The following is a 22,632-nucleotide window of genomic DNA, read 5'->3' as shown; positions in this document are numbered from 1 at the left end:
ACCCCTCTTCTGGTCTACGAGTTCGTCCCAAATGGAACACTCTCACAACACATCCGTAAGAAAATCGGATCACCAGAGACTCATTTGCTGTCGTGGGAAAATCGATTAAGAATCGCATGTGACGTGGCAGGGGCTATATCTTACATGCACTCCTCGGCCTCGATCCCTGTTTTCCACCGCGACATCAAGTCCTCCAACGTGCTCTTGGACGACAAGTACAATGCCAAGGTGTCTGATTTCGGAACCTCGAGGTCAGTCCCACATGAAAAGACCCATCTGACCACGGCAGTCCAAGGAACTGATAGGTGCGTTAATCACGCGTAAAACTCCTATTTTCCGAACCAAAAACCGATGAGTCCTCAAGTATTTTAATGGTTTTTAGTAGATGTTTGAGTAGTTTCAGGTTCAAAAGAGCAATAGAGCGTCTACAATCAAGAAAGTGGAAAAAGGACGGGATTCGGAGATAAAACGGTCGAAATAGAGTAAAAAATCACAAGAGAGAAAATTGGAGCCGCGCGCCGCGCGATGGCGAAATCGAAGATCGCGCGCCGCGCCTAGGCAGTAGCGCGCCGCGCATACCGGGAATCGCAAACTCGCAAATCACAGAGTCTTATGCGCGCTCCGCGCAAAGATGAAACTGGGATCCGCGCGCCGCGCCCCCTAGACCGCGCGCCGCGCTCCTCTTCGGGTTTTGACGGACTTACTTTCCGTTTTTGACGTTTTTGAGCGAATCAACCCATTCCAAAGGCCCAATATGCTCCGAAAATCACCCCTAAACCTATATATGTAACTCTAAGCTCTAAAAACACAATCCCCTTTTAGTTTTAGTTTCTATATTATTGTTTGGTTGTTCTTGAGAGCTTTTGAAAGAGGAAACAGGCATTCTTCAACGGAATTGACAACCCGACGAGTCCTCCTTCTCCGAATTCATTCGTTCTTCTTTCTTCCCTTTCTTTTATTTATTTCATTGCTTTAAATTATTGTTGAACATCAATTTTATTTAATATGAATTCTGTTTTGGTTTCAATCTTTATTTTAGCGCTTTTAATTATTCTTTTGTGTTTAGCGTTGATTATGAATTCCATTAGAGGCTAAGTTTCTTATGGGGTTGCGATGTAGCCGGGATTGATAAGGGTTAGGGGGTTCATTAGGGTTAGATAATTATTGTTTGCTTCATTATTATGGATTGCTTGATATGAATCGTTCATTATGCGTTCTTATGCTTGATCACCATTAGAATTGTATCTAGGATTGTTTAGCTACTCAAGAGAGAATAAATAATCGTGCTTTTGTTCATGTCTTCATAGTTGATCCTAGGTTTTAAACTCTAGGCAATTTATGTAATCATTTGAACTCTTGTTTCATTGCGTGTGATTGTTTTAATAGGATTAGATGCCGAGAGGATAATAATCCGTCAATTGCATAGGTTTGCTAGAACACTCGAGAGAGGCTAGTGAATAATTTTGATAGAGTGAGATTAGCATCCATAGGAGTAGATTTTGTTGATTCAAACCCGAAACCCCCGACCTAGTTAGTTCCGGTGAAATCGTGACCCCTACCTTCTCTTCTTGCAAAACTCATATTTAACTTTCTGCTTTAGTTTTATTATTATTTCTTTTGTTACAACCATCTTCTCAACTTTACTTGGAATTAATTAGCATCAAGTTTTAGAAAATCGCTAGAGTGACTAGTCTCTGTGGGTACGATACTCGAATTTACATTCTATATTACTTGGGCGACACACGTACGCTTGCGTGCGCGAGAAATATCGCAACAAGTTTTTGGCGCCGTTGCCGGGGACTAGTTTACAATAGCGATTGAATTTACTTGCTCTTGCTATTTAATTTCTTTATTTTTGTTTTCTAACTGTTCGTGTCACTTTCTTGCTTTGGAAGGTGTATGCGAAAAGACGGGTTATCTGCTCTCGTTCCAATAAACTCCGAGATCGAAAAATTTTGCAGGAAAAATCGAAAAGAATCAAAGGAACGAGCAATGGAAGAGAACATGAACAATGCTGAGGAGCCCAAGACCCTATTCCAATACGGGCTGCTGCCGACAGATGCCACACAATCGGCCATTGTTCTGCCGGTTCTTGCGGGTAATCAGAATTTCGAGATCAAGACCGGCATAATACATATGGTCCAAGCGAATCAATTCGCTGGATCACCTGCCGAAGACCCGCAAGACCATCTGACAAACTTCGTCGAGATCGCAAACACGTTCAAGCTCCACAACGTGTCCGACGAAGCCATCCGCCTCCGCCTCTTCCCGTTTTCACTCCGGGATCGAGCCAAAACTTGGCTCAACTCGCTCCCTCCTGGCTCCATCACCTCGTGGGCGGACTTGCGCATAAAGTTCATCTCGAAGTTCTTCTCATTCGAGAAGATGCATAAGAGGCGTAACGAGATCCATTCGTTCTCCCAGTTCGATGGTGAGTCGTTATTTGAAGCTTGGGGGCGCTTCAAGGAGCTGCAGCGGAAGTGTCCTAACCATGGCATCCAAGGGTGGATGATGGTGCAAATCTTCTACGGCGGCCTTTCTCCTTCATCGCGCACCCTCGTCCACACCGCCGCAGGGGGGTCGTTCTTCCAAAAGACCGAGGATGAAGCTCATGCCATCCTTGAGGAGCTCGCGTACAACAACGACCAATGCCCTTCCGAGCGAAGAATTCAGAAGCGCGAGCCGGTCACACCCGAGATGGAAATGATAAAAGCCCTCGCAGCACAGGTGGCCGACCTCACCAAAACGCTCCACGGGCAGCAAGCTACCGTTCATGCGATCCACGCCCCTACTCCCGAGCCGTGCTTCTGGTGTGCCGGCCCTCATTCTAGCGATGAGTGCGCGCAAGGGAACAAGGGCCATCAAGCAAGCTTCATCAATAATCGGCCGCCCTACAATCAAGGCCCGTTGAGCACCTATCAGAATGGAGGATGGCGCGGTCCTCAGAATAACATGCCGATGCAACCCGCACTGCAAGCTCAGCCTCGACCGCCGCCGAATCAGCCCCGACCACCGCCGTATCAAGCACCTCCATTGCGAGCTTACAAGAACGAGACTAATCTGGAGGAGCTCGTAGCCAATCTGGCCACGTCGACGACTGCCTTCGTGAACACCACCACCGACTTCATGCATGAAACGAAGACAGCCCTCTCGAACCAATCGGCGCAGATCCGAAACCTCGAGACGCAGGTGGGGCAGCTCGCCAACGCCATCCACACACGACCCCAAGGCACGCTTCCAAGCGCCCCCGAAGTGAATCCAAGGGAGCACTGTAATGCCATTTCTCATCAATACGTTGCAGCCACCGAGAGCCCGAAGAAAGAAGAAGAAGAGGTTGCCCCGGTCACCAAAGCTCCTAAGCCGCCGCCGGTCCATACATATGAGCCGCCACTACCGTTCCCGCAAAGGCTCACGGTGACACTTTCCGCTGAGTGTAGTGCGCTTCTAAAACAAGAGCTCCCGCCAAAATTAGAAGATCCGGACAAGTTCACATTGCCGTGCACCATTGGAGATATCTTCATCGAGAACGCGTTGTGCGATCTTGGTTCGGGCATCAACCTTATGCCGTCGGCCGTCTTCACCAAACTCGGGGTGGGTGAACTAAAGCCCACGCGCACCACTCTCCAACTGGCAGATCGGACCGTGAGACACCCGCGCGGCTTCGTGGAAGACCTCCTCGTTAAGGTCGGAAAATTCACTTTTCCGGCCGATTTCTACGTCATCGACATGGACGAGGATCGCGATATCCCCATCCTCTTCGGAAGGGCGTTCTTAGGCACTTGCGGTGTTTGCATAGACGTGCAAAGAGGCGAGCTGAAGACACGCGTGAAGAACGAGGAGGAGACATTCGGGACCTACGAAACCCGAAAACGCAAGAAGGAAAAAGAAGAGATCTACGTCATCGAGACGTACGAAGTCGCCGCTCCACCACCCACACCTCCGCCACGTGCTCCCCCGGAAAAATCAACAAAGAGTGCGAGCAAGGGTGCGAAGCCGAAATCTCTATTCACGAAGCCATGGCGAGGACGTTGGCCGAAACCGTTCAAAGAGATATGGAGGAAGAAAGAGCGCGTAGAAGAAGATCCACCGCCGCCCGAGCGCGGCGGCGACGAGTAGGGGAGTTCTACCACCCCCGCGAGGTAAGTTCTCTGACTCCTGTGTTTTTATGGATCTACATTGAGGACAATGTAGAGATTGAGTTTGGGGGGGGGGGGGGGGGTGAACTACTTTGTGGGGGATTTCTGTTAGATTAGGTTGTCTTTATTTAATTTTTATTTTTCTCAATTTTGTTTGGTGATTGCTTATAAGTGATAGTATTAAAGTGTTTTCTCTCGTTACTTGCCAATGATACCATGAATTTTCGAAGAAATCCGAGTTTGAGTCAATTTTAAAAATTTTTGTGCTTCATTGTGATTGACTAGTGGTTTGAGTAATGCAATTTCGGTTGATTTTTCCCATTTATGCACACACGTCCATCCCGGGGTTTGAGTAGTCCTTAGAGGTTCGATCACATCTTTAAATGTCTTGTAGCTCACGAACACTAAGAACCGCTCTAGCCCTCTTCGAGGCGAAATGACTTGATACGAACCGAGGAAAAGTGATTTAGGCCTTCATTTTGTTAGCCACTCTAAGCCAAAAAGCCAACCCGTAATACTCCCTTGAGCACCCTCTCAGAAAAAGCCGAACGATTGATCCTTTCTCGATACTTAGTCAGAAAAAGCCTAGCCAATAATGTTTAAAATCCCACAAAGAACCCCGTTAACTTAGCGACTCTTGAGTGAATTCTTTCGATTTTGTGACATGTTTTTGACTAGTCTCTACGTGTTTTATAGTTCATTAGACACCACGCCGGTGATTGTTCGTGTTTGATTCTATTGTTTTGTATCAAAAGAAAAAAAAAAAGAAAAAAGAAAAAAAAAAATCGAAAAAAAAGAGAAAAAGAAAAAAAAAAAGAAAAGAAAAAGCTACAAAAAAAAAAAAAGAGTGTTTAGTTTATGCGTTTTATTTTTTTTTTTGTATTAGTCTTTGGCGTGGTGTTCTATGACATTGGTTTTAGAGACTAGACGTTGCATAGTCAAAGTTTGGGGGAAAACATTGGGAAGTAAAGACTTAGAAAAGGAAAACGTCTCGAAAGGTGAAATTTTATGCCATGAACGTGGGAATGGGTGAATAAGTATTATCTCATGTGAAAGTTGGTGAGTTTGGTGAGTTTGAGTCGCTAGGTTGACGTTTTAGCCACATTTTGACCATATCCTACCGTTGACCCTAGCCTAACATTACAAGCCGACAAAGCCCTATTGATTTCCTCGGTAAGTGTCTTGCATTAGTGGAGATTGAGCGGAGAAAAGCATTATGGTGTTCGATTTTCATTCATCGCATTATTATTTGAGCATTTGACATTAGAAGATGTGAACGAACATATTTGAGTTGACCTCTCTCTCTTTCGGGACATATTTCACACACGGGGGATTTTGATCGAGAATGTGTTGAAAAAGGCCATTTAGTCAATCCAATTATTTTTTGGTTTCATATGATGATTGACTTGGATTCGAAAATTTTTGTGGGTTGAGGCACTTAACTAACACTTGATACTGTTGCTAACTTTGTAATCACCATTCGTTTTTAGTGTAACTTCTTTGGTGTGTTTATTTTTATTGTTTAGTCTTTTGTGTTGCTTGAGGACAAGCAACGGTTTAAGTTTGGGGGGATTTGATAGGTGCGTTAATCACGCGTAAAACTCCTATTTCCCGAACCAAAAACCGATGAGTCCTCAAGTATTTTAATGGTTTTTAGTAGGTGTTTGAGTAGTTTCAGGTTCAAAAGAGCAATAGAGCGTCTACAATCAAGAAAGTGGAAAAAGGACGGGATTCGGAGACAAAACGGTCGAAATAGAGTAAAAAATCACAAGAGAGAAAATTGGAGCCGCGCGCCGCGCAGCCATACCCGCGCGCCGCGCGATGGCGAAATCGAAGATCGCGCGCCGCGCCTAGGCAGTAGCGCGCCGCGCATACCGGGAATCGCAAACTCGCAAATCACAGAGTCTTACGCGCGCTCCGCGCAAAGATGAAACTGGGATCCGCGCGCCGCGCCCCCTAGACCGCGCGCCGCGCTCCTCTTCGGGTTTTGACGGACTTACTTTCCGTTTTTGACGTTTTTGAGCGAATCAACCCATTCCAAAGGCCCAATATGCTCCGAAAATCACCCCTAAACCTATATATGTAACTCTAAGCTCTAAAAACACAATCCCCTTTTAGTTTTAGTTTCTATATTATTGTTTGGTTGTTCTTGAGAGCTTTTGAAAGAGGAAACAGGCATTCTTCAACGGAATTGACAACCCGACGAGTCCTCCTTCTCCGAATTCATTCGTTCTTCTTTCTTCCCTTTCTTTTATTTATTTCATTGCTTTAAATTATTGTTGAACATCAATTTTATTTAATATGAATTCTGTTTTGGTTTCAATCTTTATTTTAGCGCTTTTAATTATTCTTTTGTGTTTAGCGTTGATTATGAATTCCATTAGAGGCTAAGTTTCTTATGGGGTTGCGATGTAGCCGGGATTGATAAGGGTTAGGGGGTTCATTAGGGTTAGATAATTATTGTTTGCTTCATTATTATGGATTGCTTGATATGAATCGTTCATTATGCGTTCTTATGCTTGATCACCATTAGAATTGTATCTAGGATTGTTTAGCTACTCAAGAGAGAATAAATAATCGTGCTTTTGTTCATGTCTTCATAGTTGATCCTAGGTTTTAAACTCTAGGCAATTTATGTAATCATTTGAACTCTTGTTTCATTGCGTGTGATTGTTTTAATAGGATTAGATGCCGAGAGGATAATAATCCGTCAATTGCATAGGTTTGCTAGAACACTCGAGAGAGGCTAGTGAATAATTTTGATAGAGTGAGATTAGCATCCATAGGAGTAGATTTTGTTGATTCAAACCCGAAACCCCCGACCTAGTTAGTTCCGGTGAAATCGTGACCCCTACCTTCTCTTCTTGCAAAACTCATATTTAACTTTCTGCTTTAGTTTTATTATTATTTCTTTTGTTACAACCATCTTCTCAACTTTACTTGGAATTAATTAGCATCAAGTTTTAGAAAATCGCTAGAGTGACTAGTCTCTGTGGGTACGATACTCGAATTTACATTCTATATTACTTGGGCGACACACGTACGCTTGCGTGCGCGAGAAATATCGCAACAGGAACGCTGGGCTATATGGACCCCGAGTACTTCCAGTCTAGCCAGTTCACTGACAAGAGCGACGTGTACAGCTTCGGCGTGACGCTCGTGGAGTTGATCACTGGGGAAAATCCCTACTCTTTCGCTGGAGACAACGACGGAAAGAACTTGGTTTCGACCTTTATTTCGCTGACCAAGGAGGGTAACGGGATCTGCGAGATCGTAGACCCTCGTGTCGTCGGAGATATGAGCGAGGGCGATCTTCGGACCGTGGCAGAGTTGGTGGTGAGGTGTCTGAGGCTGAGCGGGAAGAAGAGGCCGACGATGAAACAAGTGTCTGTTGAATTGGAAGGACTCAGGAATAACCAAACGATCATGGAAATGGAAGAGACTCGCTCCTTTTACGGTGACTTGGACTTCACTGCTAATGTTGATGATACTAGAAACACACGAGATTATGCAGAGTCGACCGTTATGACTTGGTCCTTAGAACCAAGGGTTTAAGTACTAGCAGTAAGCATCGGTTATGTCTCGGTAAATTTTTTCATCGGCAAACGGTATTACCCTTGTAAGTTATGATTGGGTTCCTCGTCGATATAAGGTATACTCGTCGTTATGCAATATACCTGTAAAAAAATACCTCGTAGTGTTTATCAATGTCGATGCTGTATATATTCAATACTATAACCCCAATTGTAACAGCCTGATACATTTGTACAACTCTGTTACTCAAGATTTTGTTAAGGCTATATATGTATAAGTAATTCACTCATTGGGTGGATCGTGAGAAATCGTGAATCGTGATAAATAGCAGCACTCTATTTTAAGTGTGGACTATTGACATTGTTAGACCAAATAAATCACAAAGATTTTGTCGCTGATGTCTAATACGCGGTAAACCATGCCAAACATAAACTATGGAAAATAGACAAAATTTTCATTTTTATATTAAGAATAGCCATTTGATGGTTATTTTTGTTTATACTGTGTGTTTTATGTTTTCGTCCTTTTGTTTTAAATTTTAGTAACTTTCCACTCAAAATTGAATGTTACGTGGTGTTGATTTTCCACTGAAATAGAATGGTATGTGTTGTTCTGCTTTACTTTTTCTTATTCAATCCTTCATTTTAGGCATATTTGTTTTAATGGATGTTTGACTTATTAATATGCTATATTGATTCTCATCAATTGATGAATATAAGCTCAATGTTTATTTTCTGCCTTTTGTGGTGATTATTGTCATTTCTCTGAGATTTATTTTCTAAGCTTGTGTGTTTCATATCTCTGCGTTTTTTCGTCTGCATTTTCTTACACCGATGTGTCATTCTGCACAACATTTTAATTCTTCTTCCCAATATTCCATGTTGTTCGATTTTCCTCGTCGTTATCACTGTTGTTCGAAGTCAACCTCTATTCGATTTTCCATTACAAATTGATCCCAATAATTCAATTTTAACATCACATGAGAGTGTGTTATTTGAATGCTATAGTTTAATGTTTGTCAGTTCAATGTTTGGTTTATGGTTGATGATTTTGATTTTTGATTTATTTGTTTTGCTGGATTGAATACGAGATTCAAAATTGCAAGACTCTAATGGTTTTGCATGACGATTTATTTGGTCTATTCGGTTTTGTTTGTACTGAAATTTGGGATATGGTTTATTAATTGTGTTTTATTCTCTTCCTCACCAAGTCCCGGTTATAGCGATCTATGCTCGGAGTCCTTCACGATCATCTCCACAAATGACTCCTCTTTTGCTATCGCAAAACGTCTTCGAGAAGCCAAGCGAGTGCCTTCACTCGTTGTTGATCCCTTATCCATGTACAATTTTATTTTATTATAATTCTTTCAACACGAATTTGTAATTTTTGTATCTATTTTTTAATTTATTCATTATGAATTATATGAAGAGAGACGTGCTAATATTTATTCTCCACTATTAATATATTTTTTGTTTACTACAAGATTTGTATCTAAATAAACCAATTACACATCGTGTTGTTAGATTTTTAATTGTGTTACACATATAGATTTGTGTTACGTAAACCAATTATACTAATTTAGGGACCACAAGATTTGATCAATTTTCGATTATTTTACTTCCATACTCCTTTGTAGAAGGACCTTGCCTGTTCCTCATTGGCTACGGCCCAAGTCAACCATGATTTGTTGGAAGAAAGTTTCTAGGCTTTATTGCTTTTTGTAGGGGAGTCGTGAGTCGTGAACTCGTGACAAAAATCTTTACCGTTTCTACTTTGAACCCTTCAGCGGAAATTTAGGGCTCAAGACTATAACAAATAGAAGGAATGGACTGAAAGAAAATGAAAGGCGGCTAATTTAGTCAATAAGAAAACTAAGTCATATTGCCCAAGCATGAGAGTTTTTGTACTGGACTACAAAAACTCCCAACAATCTTTTCATACCTTTCAATTGAAGTATTCAACCGTTGGATCTATTATTTCTCAAAGCCCATTATGTGGGGTTTGTAAGTGAGAAAGAATTGTGGCCCAAGTGTATTTACTTATTGGTTTAATAATAATAATGAGATAATTTCTATTGGTTAATTAATAGAAGGTAAATTCCTATTGTACTCTGATGGTGGGTCTATATAAAGAGAAACCCTAGGGATTAGTCATCTCTCAACCTATTACGTAGTTTTCCTCTGCCATCAAAAGAAAGCTCTAAAGTCTAAAGAGGTCAAGAGAGAGAAACCAATTCCGGTGATCATCTGCTGTCGTCACCGTCACTCTCGTCATGGATCGAGGTAGGTTTTTCTCAATCCCTAATGTTCTGTGAAAATCATTTAGTTCTAAGATCTTGGTTAATTAAGATCGTTTAAATTATGCTTACATGTGGTATCAGAGCTTTGATTGTGAACTATTGATTTTCCAATAATGAATTATTTATTCCGATCGATATTGTTACTGGGTATTTATGATCGCACAATTTTTCTTTTCTCCGCTGTTGTTTATTAGGTCTGCGATTTTATTTTTATTCATACCTGTTATGTATTGGATATATACTTAATGTCAATCGGGGCGATGTGTCGGTTATGGATTTGAATCGAATTAATTTTTTTTTTTTTTAGTCTGTGAGGAGGGATTTACGATTCCCAATCTGATGCGATAATTTTTTATTGAATTCATCACCACTGTTTACGAATTACATCGCGATAGGCCCTATATTGTTCTTGCTGCAAGTGGACTTAATTGTTTATTCGTCTCATTTGTTTGGATCGGACTTAGAATTACACAATTATTATCTTGCCTACACGTAGTCTGGTCATCATATACTTATGCTGTCATCATGCTTAGAAATTTTCTGGTCATCATATACTTATGCTGTCATCATGCTTAGAAATTTGTGCTAGCCATCATGAATTTGTATGTCTATTTTTTATGCATATTAGTGGTTATCTATTATCACACGTTTGGTAGCTTTTATATTTGGCCCATTGTGCACAGCAGCACATATAATAAAGATATTGTGAAAGCTAGTGTTTTCCTTTATGATTTATTGTTTTATGCTTTTATGTATTAGATCGAGTTACGAATATTAAACTTTTTATGAATGTGTTTTCCGCATAACGTATATTAAGCCATTGATTGATGAAATCAATTCTTTACTTGGTCAATCAAGTCTGTTGACTATTATGAATTAATTCAGCAGTTTCGTTTTTTTTTTTAAGTGAATATAATGTTTTGGCAAATTAAAGTTATTGTTTTGTTTAAACTTGATCACCAAAGTGATTTGGTTTTATGATGTCTTATATTGCCAATTGTTAGATAATATTTTATACGTGGCATTTTAATGTTTTTTATTGAATCTGATCACCAAAGTGACATGGTTTGATAAAATTTATGTTGTCACAATCAAGTTTTATATTTTATTTCGATATCTATAGTATGATTAATTTGTTAGTTATCAAAGTGGCCGAATTATAAAATTTAGATATCAAATTAAAATAAATTCAATTACCCATGTTTATGCGATGCTATTAAGTTAAATGACATTACGTTTATCATGAGTAAATTGAAGTTCATGGTTATAAAATATTTTGGATCGCCCAAAGGTTGATTGTTCGTTTTGTAATTCATGAACTTTATGGTGGTTAATTGATATACTTGGTTAGGTATGTTTAGTATATCCAAAGATTGCAAATATATCTAATTCAAGTATGTCAATAACCTATTATGTGAAAATTTATTTTAGCATCATTTATGTTTATCTTATCGTATATATTGTTGATCTGCCCAAAGGTGACTTCAGTGTATATCTTATGTTTATTTTACGTGTTCTGAATCTGTATTATAGATTAGGTTTATTACTCAAAGCATTAATGTGTGAGCATATTTATGTAATTTGTTGCCCATATTCATTTTTCTCATCACTCGCAAGCTACGTCTGTTATTAAGCTCGATGGTCTTAATTTCTCTGAATGGTCTGAACAAGTTCAGTTTCACCTTGGTGTTCTGGATCTTGATTCGGCCCTCTTAAGTGAGGAACCCGCTGCTCTTACTGATGCTAGCAGTGCTGACCAAAGATCTTTCCATAAAGCTTGGCAAAGATCTAACAGACTTAGCCTAATGTTTATGCGAATGACTGTAGAAGACAACATCAAGTCCACATTTAAGAAAACTGAAAATAAAAACTAAGGAATTTATGAAGTTTGTGGAAGAAAGCTCTCCGTCTGACTCGGCTGATAAGTCACGGGCTGGGGCACTAATGGGTAGGTTAACCACCATGAAATTTGATGGTTCTCGTACCATGCATGAGCATGTTGTCGAAATGAAGAACATTGCAGCAAGACTGAAGACCATGTGAATGGAAGTGAATGAAAATTTCCTAGTAACGTTCATCCTCAATTCCTTACCTCCTGAGTATGGCACATTTCATGTGCATTACAACACTCTGAAGGATAAATGGAATGTGCATGAATTACAATGTATGCTCATTCAAGAGGAAGCGAGGCTTAAGAAACCGGGAAATCATTATGCCAATCTCGTTGGTCATAAAGGAGCTAGAAAGAAATCATGGAAGACCGGAAAGGGCAAGCAAGGACTATCAAAGCCTAATGAGTCATCTGCCCAAATCCACAAGAAGGAACAAAGCAATGATGTGTGTCGTTTTTGTAAAAAGAATGGACACTGGCATAAAGATTGCCTGAAACGTAAAGGCATGGTTCGAAAGAAAGGGTAGCCTAGTGCTTTACTATGTTTCGAATCTATTTTGGCTGAAGTGGATTGAATCTGGTTGTACCACTCATGTTTATCTAATGGGTCATAAGCTTACTTGTGGCATAAACGTTTGGGTCATATATCCAAAGAAAGAATCGAAATGTTGGTGAAGAATGATATCCTATCTGATTTGGATTTTGCCGATCTTGGAATTTGTGTTGAGTGCATTAAGGGAAAGCACACAAAATACACACTTAAGAAAACAGCCACAAGAAGATCACAGCTCATTGAAATTATACATACCGATACTTGTGGGCCATTCGACGTTCCATCACTTGGTGGAGAAAGGTATTTCATCACTTTTATTGACGACTTTTCACGTTATGGATATGTCTATTTGTTGCATGAAAAATCTCAATCGGTAGATACCCTAGAGGTGTTTGTCAATGAAGTTGAAAGACAATTAGATAGAAAGGTGAAAATTATCAGGTCTGGTAGAGGTGGTGAATACTATGGAAGAGATGATGAAAGTGGACAGTACCCTGGTCCATTTGCTAAGTTCCTAGAAAGCCGTGGCATCTGTGCCCAATACATTATGCCAGGAACATCACAACAAAATGGTGTAGCAGAAATGCGTAATCATACTTTAATGGATATGGTTAGGAGTATGTTAATCAATTCTTCTTTACCCAAATCTTTGTGGATGCATGATTTAAAGACCACTGTATATTTATTGAACAAGGTTCCCAGTAAGGCAGTTCCTAAGACACCTTTTGAACTGTGGACGGGAAGAAAACCTAGTTTAAGGCACCTACATGTTTTTGGTTGCCCAGCGGAAGTAAGAATTTATAATCCACATGAAAAGAAATTGGACTCAAGAACAATCAGTGGTTTCTTCATTGGTTATCCAGAAAAATCTAAAGGGTATCGATTCTATTGTCCTAACCATAGTACGAGAATTGTTGAAACTGGTAATGCTAGGTTCATCGAAAATGGTGAAGTCAGTGGGAGTTTGGAACCACGTAATGTGGAAATCCAAGAAGTTAGAGTGTAAGTACATTTGCGTCTACCTTCTTCTCAAGTTGTTGTTCATGTTCATGTTGACCATGATAATGATTTGCAAGAACAACAAATTAATGACCAAGCACCACTGAATGATGTCGTACCAAATGAACCTATCATAGATGAACCACATGAAGTCGCATTAAGAAGATCTGTAAGAGAACGAAGATCCGCTATTTCTGATGATTATGTGGTTTATCTACAAGAGTCGGAATACGACTTAGGAATTGATAATGATCCAGTTTCGTTTTCACAAGCCATAGAAAGTGAGAATTCTATTAAGTGGTTAGACGCCATGAAAGAAGAGCTAAAATCAATGGATCACAACGAAGTTTGGGACCTTGTTGAATTGCCTGAAGGTTGTAAAAGAGTAGGGTGCAAGTGGGTCTTCAAGACCAAGCTCGACTCAAATGGCAATATCGAAAGACACAAGGCTCGACTCGTTGCCAAAAGGTTTTACTCTGAAAGATGGTGTTGATTACAAAGAGACTTTTTCGTCTGTCTCTAAAAAGGACTCTCTGAGGATTGTTATGGCCATGGTAGCTCATTATGATTTAGAGCTCCATCAAATGGATGTGAAAACTGCATTTCTGAATGGGAATTTAGATGAAGAAGTGTTCATGGATCAGCATGAAGGTTTTGTGGTTGACGGAAAGGAACATATGGTGTGTAAACTGAAGAAGTCAATATACGGACTTAAACAAGCTTCCCGACAATGGTACCTCAAGTTCAACGATACCATCACATCTTTTGGATTTAAAGGAAAACATCGTTGATCGATGTATATATCAGAAGATCAGTGGGAGTAAGTTTATAATTCTGATTTTGTATGTTGACGACATCTTGCTTGCTACTAACGATCTTGGTTTATTACGTCAAACCAAAGATTTTCTCTCTAAGAATTTTGAAATGAAGATATGAGTGAGGCATCCTATGTGATCGGGATAGAAATATCTCATGATGGATCACAAGGATGGTTGTGATTGTCTCAGAAAACATATATTGATAAAGTTCTAGAGAGAAAGATGGACAAATGGAAGAATTATTTGTGATCATTGGAAGGCTGCAAAGAAAGTACTGAGGTATCTGCAAGGATTGAGAGATCGTATGCTCACTTATAAAAATCTAATAACCTCAAGGTGATTGGAAATTTAGATTCAGATTTTGCCGAATACGTGGATTATAGAAACACCACTTTCGGCTATTTGTTCCTTTCAACCGAATGAGCAATTTAATGAAAAAAAATAGTGTACTGCATAATGATTGCACGCACTATGAAAGTTGAATTCGTAGCATGCTTTGAGGCTACAGTTCATGGCTTATGAATGTGGAACTTTATTTCAGGACTTGGAATTGTCGACACTGTCGCCAAGCCGCTGAAAATTTAATGTTAATTCCGCAACAATCTTCTTTTCCATTAATGACAAGTATTAGAAAGGTGCTAACCATATGGAATTAAGATACTATGTCGTTAAAGAAGAAATTTGGAAACAAAAATGTGTCAATCAATCACATTAGCACAAAACTTATGGTTGCAGATCCATTAACGAAAGGATTGACCCCTAAGGCATTTACTGAACATGTCGAAAGAATGGGGATCCTTTGATGTCATCATTGATGTTATTTCTATGTTTTATGTGATTGACACTTTTGAGCTCGTTTATTTTGTTTCCGATATGAAGTAATGAATCTTGTTTTATTTTATGATTAGTATATACATGAATGCATTATATGATCAAGATTCGGACCATTATGAATACCTTATTATGTGTCATGTTAAGTGTGAAGCTAGTATTGTGATACATGGAAGGGACTATGTCGACAAATTGACGTACGACCGCTATGATCCTTATTAGTTCTCATGCTTGATAATGACTTTATGATGTAACCGATATTATGATGGATTTATCTTATACTATGCGCACTTATGTTTTATTATTAAGCTACATGGTATGCAATGACACATGGGCCAAGTGGGAGAATGTTGGACCTATTATTTCTCAAAGCCCATTATGTGGGGTTTGTAAGTGAGAAAGAATTGTGGCCCAAGTGTATTTACTTATTGGTTTAATAATAATAATGAGATAATTTCTATTGGTTAATTAATAGAAGGTAAATTCCTATTGTACCCTGATAGTGAGTCTATATAAAGAGAAACCCTAGGGATTGGTCCTCTCTCAACCTATTACGTAGTTTTCCTCTGCCATCAAAAGAAAGCTCTAAAGTCTAAAGAGGTCAAGAGAGATAAACCAATTCCGGTGATCATCTGTTGTCGTCACCGTCACTCTCGTCATGGATCGAGGTAGGTTTTTCTCAATCCCTAATGTTCTGTGAAAATCATTTAGTTCTAAGATCTTGGCTAATTAAGATCGTTTAAATTATGCTTACATCAACAACAACAAAAAATGGAGCTAAAATATATGCTTATCATTCTGTGTCAAACCGCGGTGTTGTTTCGGGTATCACAGTGCCAACAAGCGTACCTCAACAACACGTGCTGGCTCGGCGATGAAAACCTCGCCAACAACATATCGGAGGGATACCGCTGCCGCGGAAACGATGCGATGACATGCGAGTCTCTGGTGGCGTACAGGCCGACACCACCGCTGTATGCCACAGTCTCGACCATCGCACGCCTCCTTACCGCCGACTCCTCCGCCACGGCTTCGCTCAACGCCGTGTCCCCAGACGCCAAACTCGATCCCGACCGGCCTGTCCTGGTCCCTCTGTCGTGCTTCTGCCCGCTCAACTACTTCCAGTACTTCACCTCCTACCCCAACGGAGAAAACAGCACCTACGATGTCATCTCCAACCGGACTTACGGCGGCCTCACGACCTGCAAAGCCATAATCAGCCAGAACCCTAGCTACCGTCGGCAATACATCGCGACCGGGATGACCAATGTGATCGTGCGGATCCGATGCGCCTGCCCGAGCGCCAACCAGACGGCCAACGGCGTAAGAGCTCTGCTGACATTCGCGGTTGGGAGCGGGGACACGGCTTCCTCGATTGGGGCGGCGTTCGGAGTGAGCGGTCAGGATGTGTTGGACGCGAACATGTTGTCAAACGAGAGTAAGATCAACAAACGCACGCCTTTGTTGGTTCCGCTCAAAACTGAGAGCTGCTCCGTGAATCCGAGGATGTTCTTCTGCGGCTGTCCGGCTGGCACTAAACGGAGCTCTGGAGGATCTGAATGCGTGCTTGTCGGCCGAAAAAAATTTCCAGTCAAGTTCGTTGCTATTTTAGGTACCAAAAACGAAACCTTCTTCTAATATTTATGCTATTCTATTTTTACTTAGTATCATGAGTTCCTCCTGTGAAGTAACCTATCATATTTTTGTTAAGTCATTTCATCCTCGGAAATTTATAAATTGTTTTGTGTTATAAAATCCTTCATATTGTATTATATTTTGGTATTGTAGATGAATTTGATCTATCAGAAATCAGGGTTTAGAATTCTTGAAGTTTGTGTGTGTGAGATTTATATTCTCAGTGGTTTGATTCGGTGTCCTTATCAGGTGTTGGCATTGGGTTAGTACTTTTGGTTTTGATCCTCTCAAGTTACAAGCTATATTGGTTCTTGAAGGAAAGGAAGGAAAAAATCAGGAAACATGAGTTCTTCAAGCGAAACGGAGGGGTTTTGCTGCAAGAGAAACTCTCGACCAACGCGAACGAAGAGAAAGCAAGGCTCTTCTCTGCCGAGGAGCTACTGAGAGCGACCGATAACTATAGCCGGAGCAGGTTTCTCGGCGAGGGAGGTTTTGGTGCGGTCTACAAAGGAATGTTGCCAGACGGAACTGTAGTGGCCGTCAAAAAGTCGAAGTGGATCAGCGAGAGTCAGATCGAGCAGTTCATCAATGAGGTCGTCGTTCTGTCGCGGATTGACCACCGCAATATCGTCAAGCTTCTCGGCTTCTGTTTAGAGACCGAAACCCCTCTTCTGGTCTACGAGTTCGTCCCAAATGGAACACTCTCACAACACATCCGTAAGAAAATCGAATCACCAGAGACTCATTTGCTGTCGTGGGAAAATCGATTAAGAATCGCATGTGACGTGGCAGGGGCTATATCTTACATGCACTCCTCGGCCTCGATCCCTGTTTTCCACCGCGACATCAAGTCCTCCAACGTGCTCTTGGACGACAAGTACAATGCCAAGGTGTCTGATTTCGGAACCTCGAGGTCAGTCCCACATGAAAAGACCCATCTGACCACGGCAGTCCAAGGAACGCTGGGCTATATGGACCCCGAGTACTTCCAGTCTAGCCAGTTCACTGACAAGAGCGACGTGTACAGCTTCGGCGTGACGCTCGTGGAGTTGATCACTGGGGAAAATCCCTACTCTTTCGCTGGAGACAACGACGGAAAGAACTTGGTCTCGACCTTTATTTCGCTGACCAAGGAGGGTAACGGGATCTGCGAGATCGTAGACCCTCGTGTCGTCGGAGATATGAGCGAGGGCGATCTTCGGACCGTGGCAGAGTTGGTGGTGAGGTGTCTGAGGCTGAGCGGGAAGAAGAGGCCGACGATGAAACAAGTGTCTGTTGAATTGGAAGGACTCAGGAATAACCAAACGATCATGGAAATGGAGGAGACTCGCTCCTTTTACGGTGACTTGGACTTCACTGCTAATGTTGATGATACTAGAAACACACGAGATTATGCAGAGTCGACCGTTATGACTTGGTCCTTAGAACCAAGGGTTTAAGTACTAGCAGTAAGCATCGGTTATGTCTCGGTAAATTTTTTCATCGGCAAACGGTATTACCCTTGTAAGTTATGATTGGGTTCGTCGTCGATATAAGGTATACTCGTCGTTATGCAATATACCTGTAAAAAAATGCCTCGTAGTGTTTATCAATGTCGATGCTGTATATATTCAATACTATAACCCCAATTGTAACAGCCTGATACATTTGTACAACTCTGTTACTCAAGATTTTGTTAAGGCTATATATGTATAAGTAATTCACTCATTGGGTGGATCGTGAGAAATCGTGAATCGTGATAAATAGCAGCACTCTATTTTAAGTGTGGACTATTGACATTGTTAGACCAAATAAATCACAAAGATTTTGTCGCTGATGTCTAATACGCGGTAAACCATGCCAAACATAAACTATGGAAAATAGACAAAATTTTCATTTTTATATTAAGAATAGCCATTTGATGGTTATTTTTGTTTATACTGTGTGTTTTATGTTTTCGTCCTTTTGTTTTAAATTTTAGTAACTTTCCACTCAAAATTGAATGTTATGCTATATTGATTCTCATCAATTGATGAATATAAGCTCAATGTTTATTTTCTGCCTTTTGTGGTGATTATTGTCATTTCTCTGAGATTTATTTTCTAAGCTTGTGTGTTTCATATCTCTGCGTTTTTTCGTCTGCATTTTCTTACACCGATGTGTCATTCTGCACAACATTTTAATTCTTCTTCCAAATATTCCATGTTGTTCGATTTTCCTCGTCGTTATCACTGTTGTTCGAAGTCAACCTCTATTCGATTTTCCATTACAAATTGATCCCAATAATTCAATTTTAACATCACATGAGAGTGTGTTATTTGAATGCTATAGTTTAATGTTTGTCAGTTCAATGTTTGGTTTATGGTTGACGATTTTGATTTTTGATTTATTTGTTTTGCTGGATTGAATACGAGATTCAAAATTGCAAGACTCTAATGGTTTTGCATGACGATTTATTTGGTCTATTCGGTTTTGTTTGTACTGAAATTTGGGATATGGTTTATTAATTGTGTTTTATTCTCTTCCTCACCAAGTCCCGGTTATAGCGATCTATGCTCGGAGTCCTTCACGATCATCTCCACAAATGACTCCTCTTTTGCTATCGCAAAACGTCTTCGAGAAGCCAAGCGAGTGCCTTCACTCGTTGTTGATCCCTTATCCATGTACAATTTTATTTTATTATAATTCTTTCAACACGAATTTGTAATTTTTGTATCTATTTTTTAATTTATTCATTATGAATTATATGAAGAGAGACGTGCTAATATTTATTCTCCACTATTAATATATTTTTTGTTTACTACAAGATTTGTATCTAAATAAACCAATTACACATCGTGTTGTTAGATTTTTAATTGTGTTACACATATAGATTTGTGTTACGTAAACCAATTATACTAATTTAGGGACCACAAGATTTGATCAATTTTCGATTATTTTACTTCCATACTCCTTTGTAGAAGGACCATGCCTGTTCCTCATTGGCTACGGCCCAAGTCAACCATGATTTGTTGGAAGAAAGTTTCTAGGCTTTATTGCTTTTTGTAGGGGAGTCGTGAGTCGTGAACTCGTGACAAAAATCTTTACCGTTTCTACTTTGAACCCTTCAGCGGAAATTCAGGGCTCAAGACTATAACAAATAGAAGGAATGGACTGAAAGAAAATGAAAGGCGGCTAATTTAGTCAATAAAAAAACTAAGTCATATTGCCCAAGCATGAGAGTTTTTGTACTGGACTACAAAAACTCCCAACAATCTTTTCATACCTTTCAATTGAAGTATTCAACAACAAAAAAAAAATGGAGCTAAAATATATGCTTATCATTCTGTGTCAAACCGCGGTGTTGTTTCGGGTATCACAGTGCCAACAAGCGTACCTCAACAACACGTGCTGGCTCGGCGATGAAAACCTCGCCAACAACATATCGGAGGGATACCGCTGCCGCGGAAACGACTCGATGACATGCGAGTCTCTGGTGGCGTACAGGCCGACACCACCGCTGTATGCCACAGTCTCGACCATCGCACGCCTCCTTACCGCCGACTCCTCCGCCACGGCTTCGCTCAACGCCGTGTCCCCAGACGCCAAACTCGATCCCGACCGGCCTGTCCTGGTCCCTCTGTCGTGCTTCTGCCCGCTCAACTACTTCCAGTACTTCACCTCCTACCCCAACGGAGAAAACAGCACCTACGATGTCATCTCCAACCGGACTTACGGCGGCCTCACGACCTGCAAAGCCATAATCAGCCAGAACCCTAGCTACCGTCGGCAATACATCGCGACCGGGATGACCAATGTGATCGTGCGGATCCGATGCGCCTGCCCGAGCGCCAACCAGACGGCCAACGGCGTAAGAGCTCTGCTGACATTCGCGGTTGGGAGCGGGGACACGGCTTCCTCGATTGGGGCGGCGTTCGGAGTGAGCGGTCAGGATGTGTTGGACGCGAACATGTTGTCAAACGAGAGTAAGATCAACAAACGCACGCCTTTGTTGGTTCCGCTCAAAACTGAGAGCTGCTCCGTGAATCCGAGGATGTTCTTCTGCGGCTGTCCGGCTGGCACTAAACGGAGCTCTGGAGGATCTGAATGCGTGCTTGTCGGCCGAAAAAAATTTCCAGTCAAGTTCGTTGCTATTTTAGGTACCAAAAACGAAACCTTCTTCTAATATTTATGCTATTCTATTTTTACTTAGTATCATGAGTTCCTCCTGTGAAGTAACCTATCATATTTTTGTTAAGTCATTTCATCCTCGGAAATTTATAAATTGTTTTGTGTTATAAAATCCTTCATATTGTATTATATTTTGGTATTGTAGATAAATTTGATCTATCAGAAATCAGGGTTTAGAATTCTTGAAGTTTGTGTGTGTGAGATTTATATTCTCAGTGGTTTGATTCGGTGTCCTTATCAGGTGTTGGCATTGGGTTAGTACTTTTGGTTTTGATCCTCTCAAGTTACAAGCTATATTGGTTCTTGAAGGAAAGGAAGGAAAAAATCAGGAAACATGAGTTCTTCAAGCGAAACGGAGGGGTTTTGCTGCAAGAGAAACTATCGACCAACGCGAACGAAGAGAAAGCAAGGCTCTTCTCTGCCGAGGAGCTACTGAGAGCGACCGATAACTATAGCCGGAGCAGGTTTCTCGGCGAGGGAGGTTTTGGTGCGGTCTACAAAGGAATGTTGCCAGACGGAACTGTAGTGGCCGTCAAAAAGTCGAAGTGGATCAGCGAGAGTCAGATCGAGCAGTTCATCAATGAGGTCGTCGTTCTGTCGCGGATTGACCACCGCAATATCGTCAAGCTTCTCGGCTTCTGTTTAGAGACCGAAACCCCTCTTCTGGTCTACGAGTTCGTCCCAAATGGAACACTCTCACAACACATCCGTAAGAAAATCGGATCACCAGAGACTCATTTGCTGTCGTGGGAAAATCGATTAAGAATCGCATGTGACGTGGCAGGGGCTATATCTTACATGCACTCCTCGGCCTCGATCCCTGTTTTCCACCGCGACATCAAGTCCTCCAACGTGCTCTTGGACGACAAGTACAATGCCAAGGTGTCTGATTTCGGAACCTCGAGGTCAGTCCCACATGAAAAGACCCATCTGACCACGGCAGTCCAAGGAACGCTGGGCTATATGGACCCCGAGTACTTCCAGTCTAGCCAGTTCACTGACAAGAGCGACGTGTACAGCTTCGGCGTGACGCTCGTGGAGTTGCTCACCGGGGAAAATCCCTACTCTTTCGCTGGAGACAACGACGGAAAGAACTTGGTCTCGACCTTTATTTCGCTGACCAAGGAGGGTAACGGGATCTGCGAGATCGTAGACCCTCGTGTCGTCGGAGATATGAGCGAGGGCGATCTTCGGACCGTGGCAGAGTTGGTGGTGAGGTGTCTGAGGCTGAGCGGGAAGAAGAGGCCGACGATGAAACAAGTGTCTGTTGAATTGGAAGGACTCAGGAATAACCAAACGATCATGGAAATGGAAGAGACTCGCTCCTTTTACGGTGACTTGGACTTCACTGCTAATGTTGATGATACTAGAAACACACGAGATTATGCAGAGTCGACCGTTATGACTTGGTCCTTAGAACCAAGGGTTTAAGTACTAGCAGTAAGCATCGGTTATGTCTCGGTAAATTTTTTCATCGGCAAACGGTATTACCCTTGTAAGTTATGATTGGGTTCGTCGTCGATATAAGGTATACTCGTCGTTATGCAATATACCTGTAAAAAAATGCCTCGTAGTGTTTATCAATGTCGATGCTGTATATATTCAATACTATAACCCCAATTGTAACAGCCTGATACATTTGTACAACTCTGTTACTCAAGATTTTGTTAAGGCTATATATGTATAAGTAATTCACTCATTGGGTGGATCTTGAGAAATCGTGAATCGTGATAAATAGCAGCACTCTATTTTAAGTGTGGACTATTGACATTGTTAGACCAAATAAA

At 41.2% G+C, this 22,632-nt stretch overlaps 2 protein-coding genes across 2 annotated transcripts; both read left to right on the top strand.

Annotated features, from left to right (window-relative positions):
- Positions 1-15,832: 15,832 nt before the first annotated feature.
- Positions 15,833-18,444, top strand: LOC149382483 (wall-associated receptor kinase-like 9). Its single transcript, XM_089601505.1, has 2 exons — positions 15,833-16,673; positions 16,946-18,444. Exons 1-2 carry the CDS (start codon positions 15,833-15,835, stop codon positions 18,133-18,135), a joined length of 2,031 nt encoding a protein of 676 aa, XP_089457631.1. The 3' UTR covers positions 18,136-18,444.
- Positions 18,445-19,973: 1,529 nt separating this feature from the next.
- Positions 19,974-22,509, top strand: LOC149382482 (wall-associated receptor kinase-like 9). The gene is made up of 2 exons (XM_089601504.1): positions 19,974-20,814; positions 21,087-22,509. Exons 1-2 carry the CDS (start codon positions 19,974-19,976, stop codon positions 22,274-22,276), a joined length of 2,031 nt encoding a protein of 676 aa, XP_089457630.1. The 3' UTR covers positions 22,277-22,509.
- Positions 22,510-22,632: the final 123 nt, after the last annotated feature.

The sequence above is a fragment of the Urtica dioica genome, chromosome 11 (assembly GCF_054948205.1).
Source record: "Urtica dioica subsp. dioica isolate 48M chromosome 11, U.dioica_male_clone48M_v1_H2, whole genome shotgun sequence".
NCBI classification, from domain to species: domain Eukaryota; kingdom Viridiplantae; phylum Streptophyta; class Magnoliopsida; order Rosales; family Urticaceae; genus Urtica; species Urtica dioica.
This window is presented reverse-complemented; position numbering and strand designations above follow the sequence as displayed.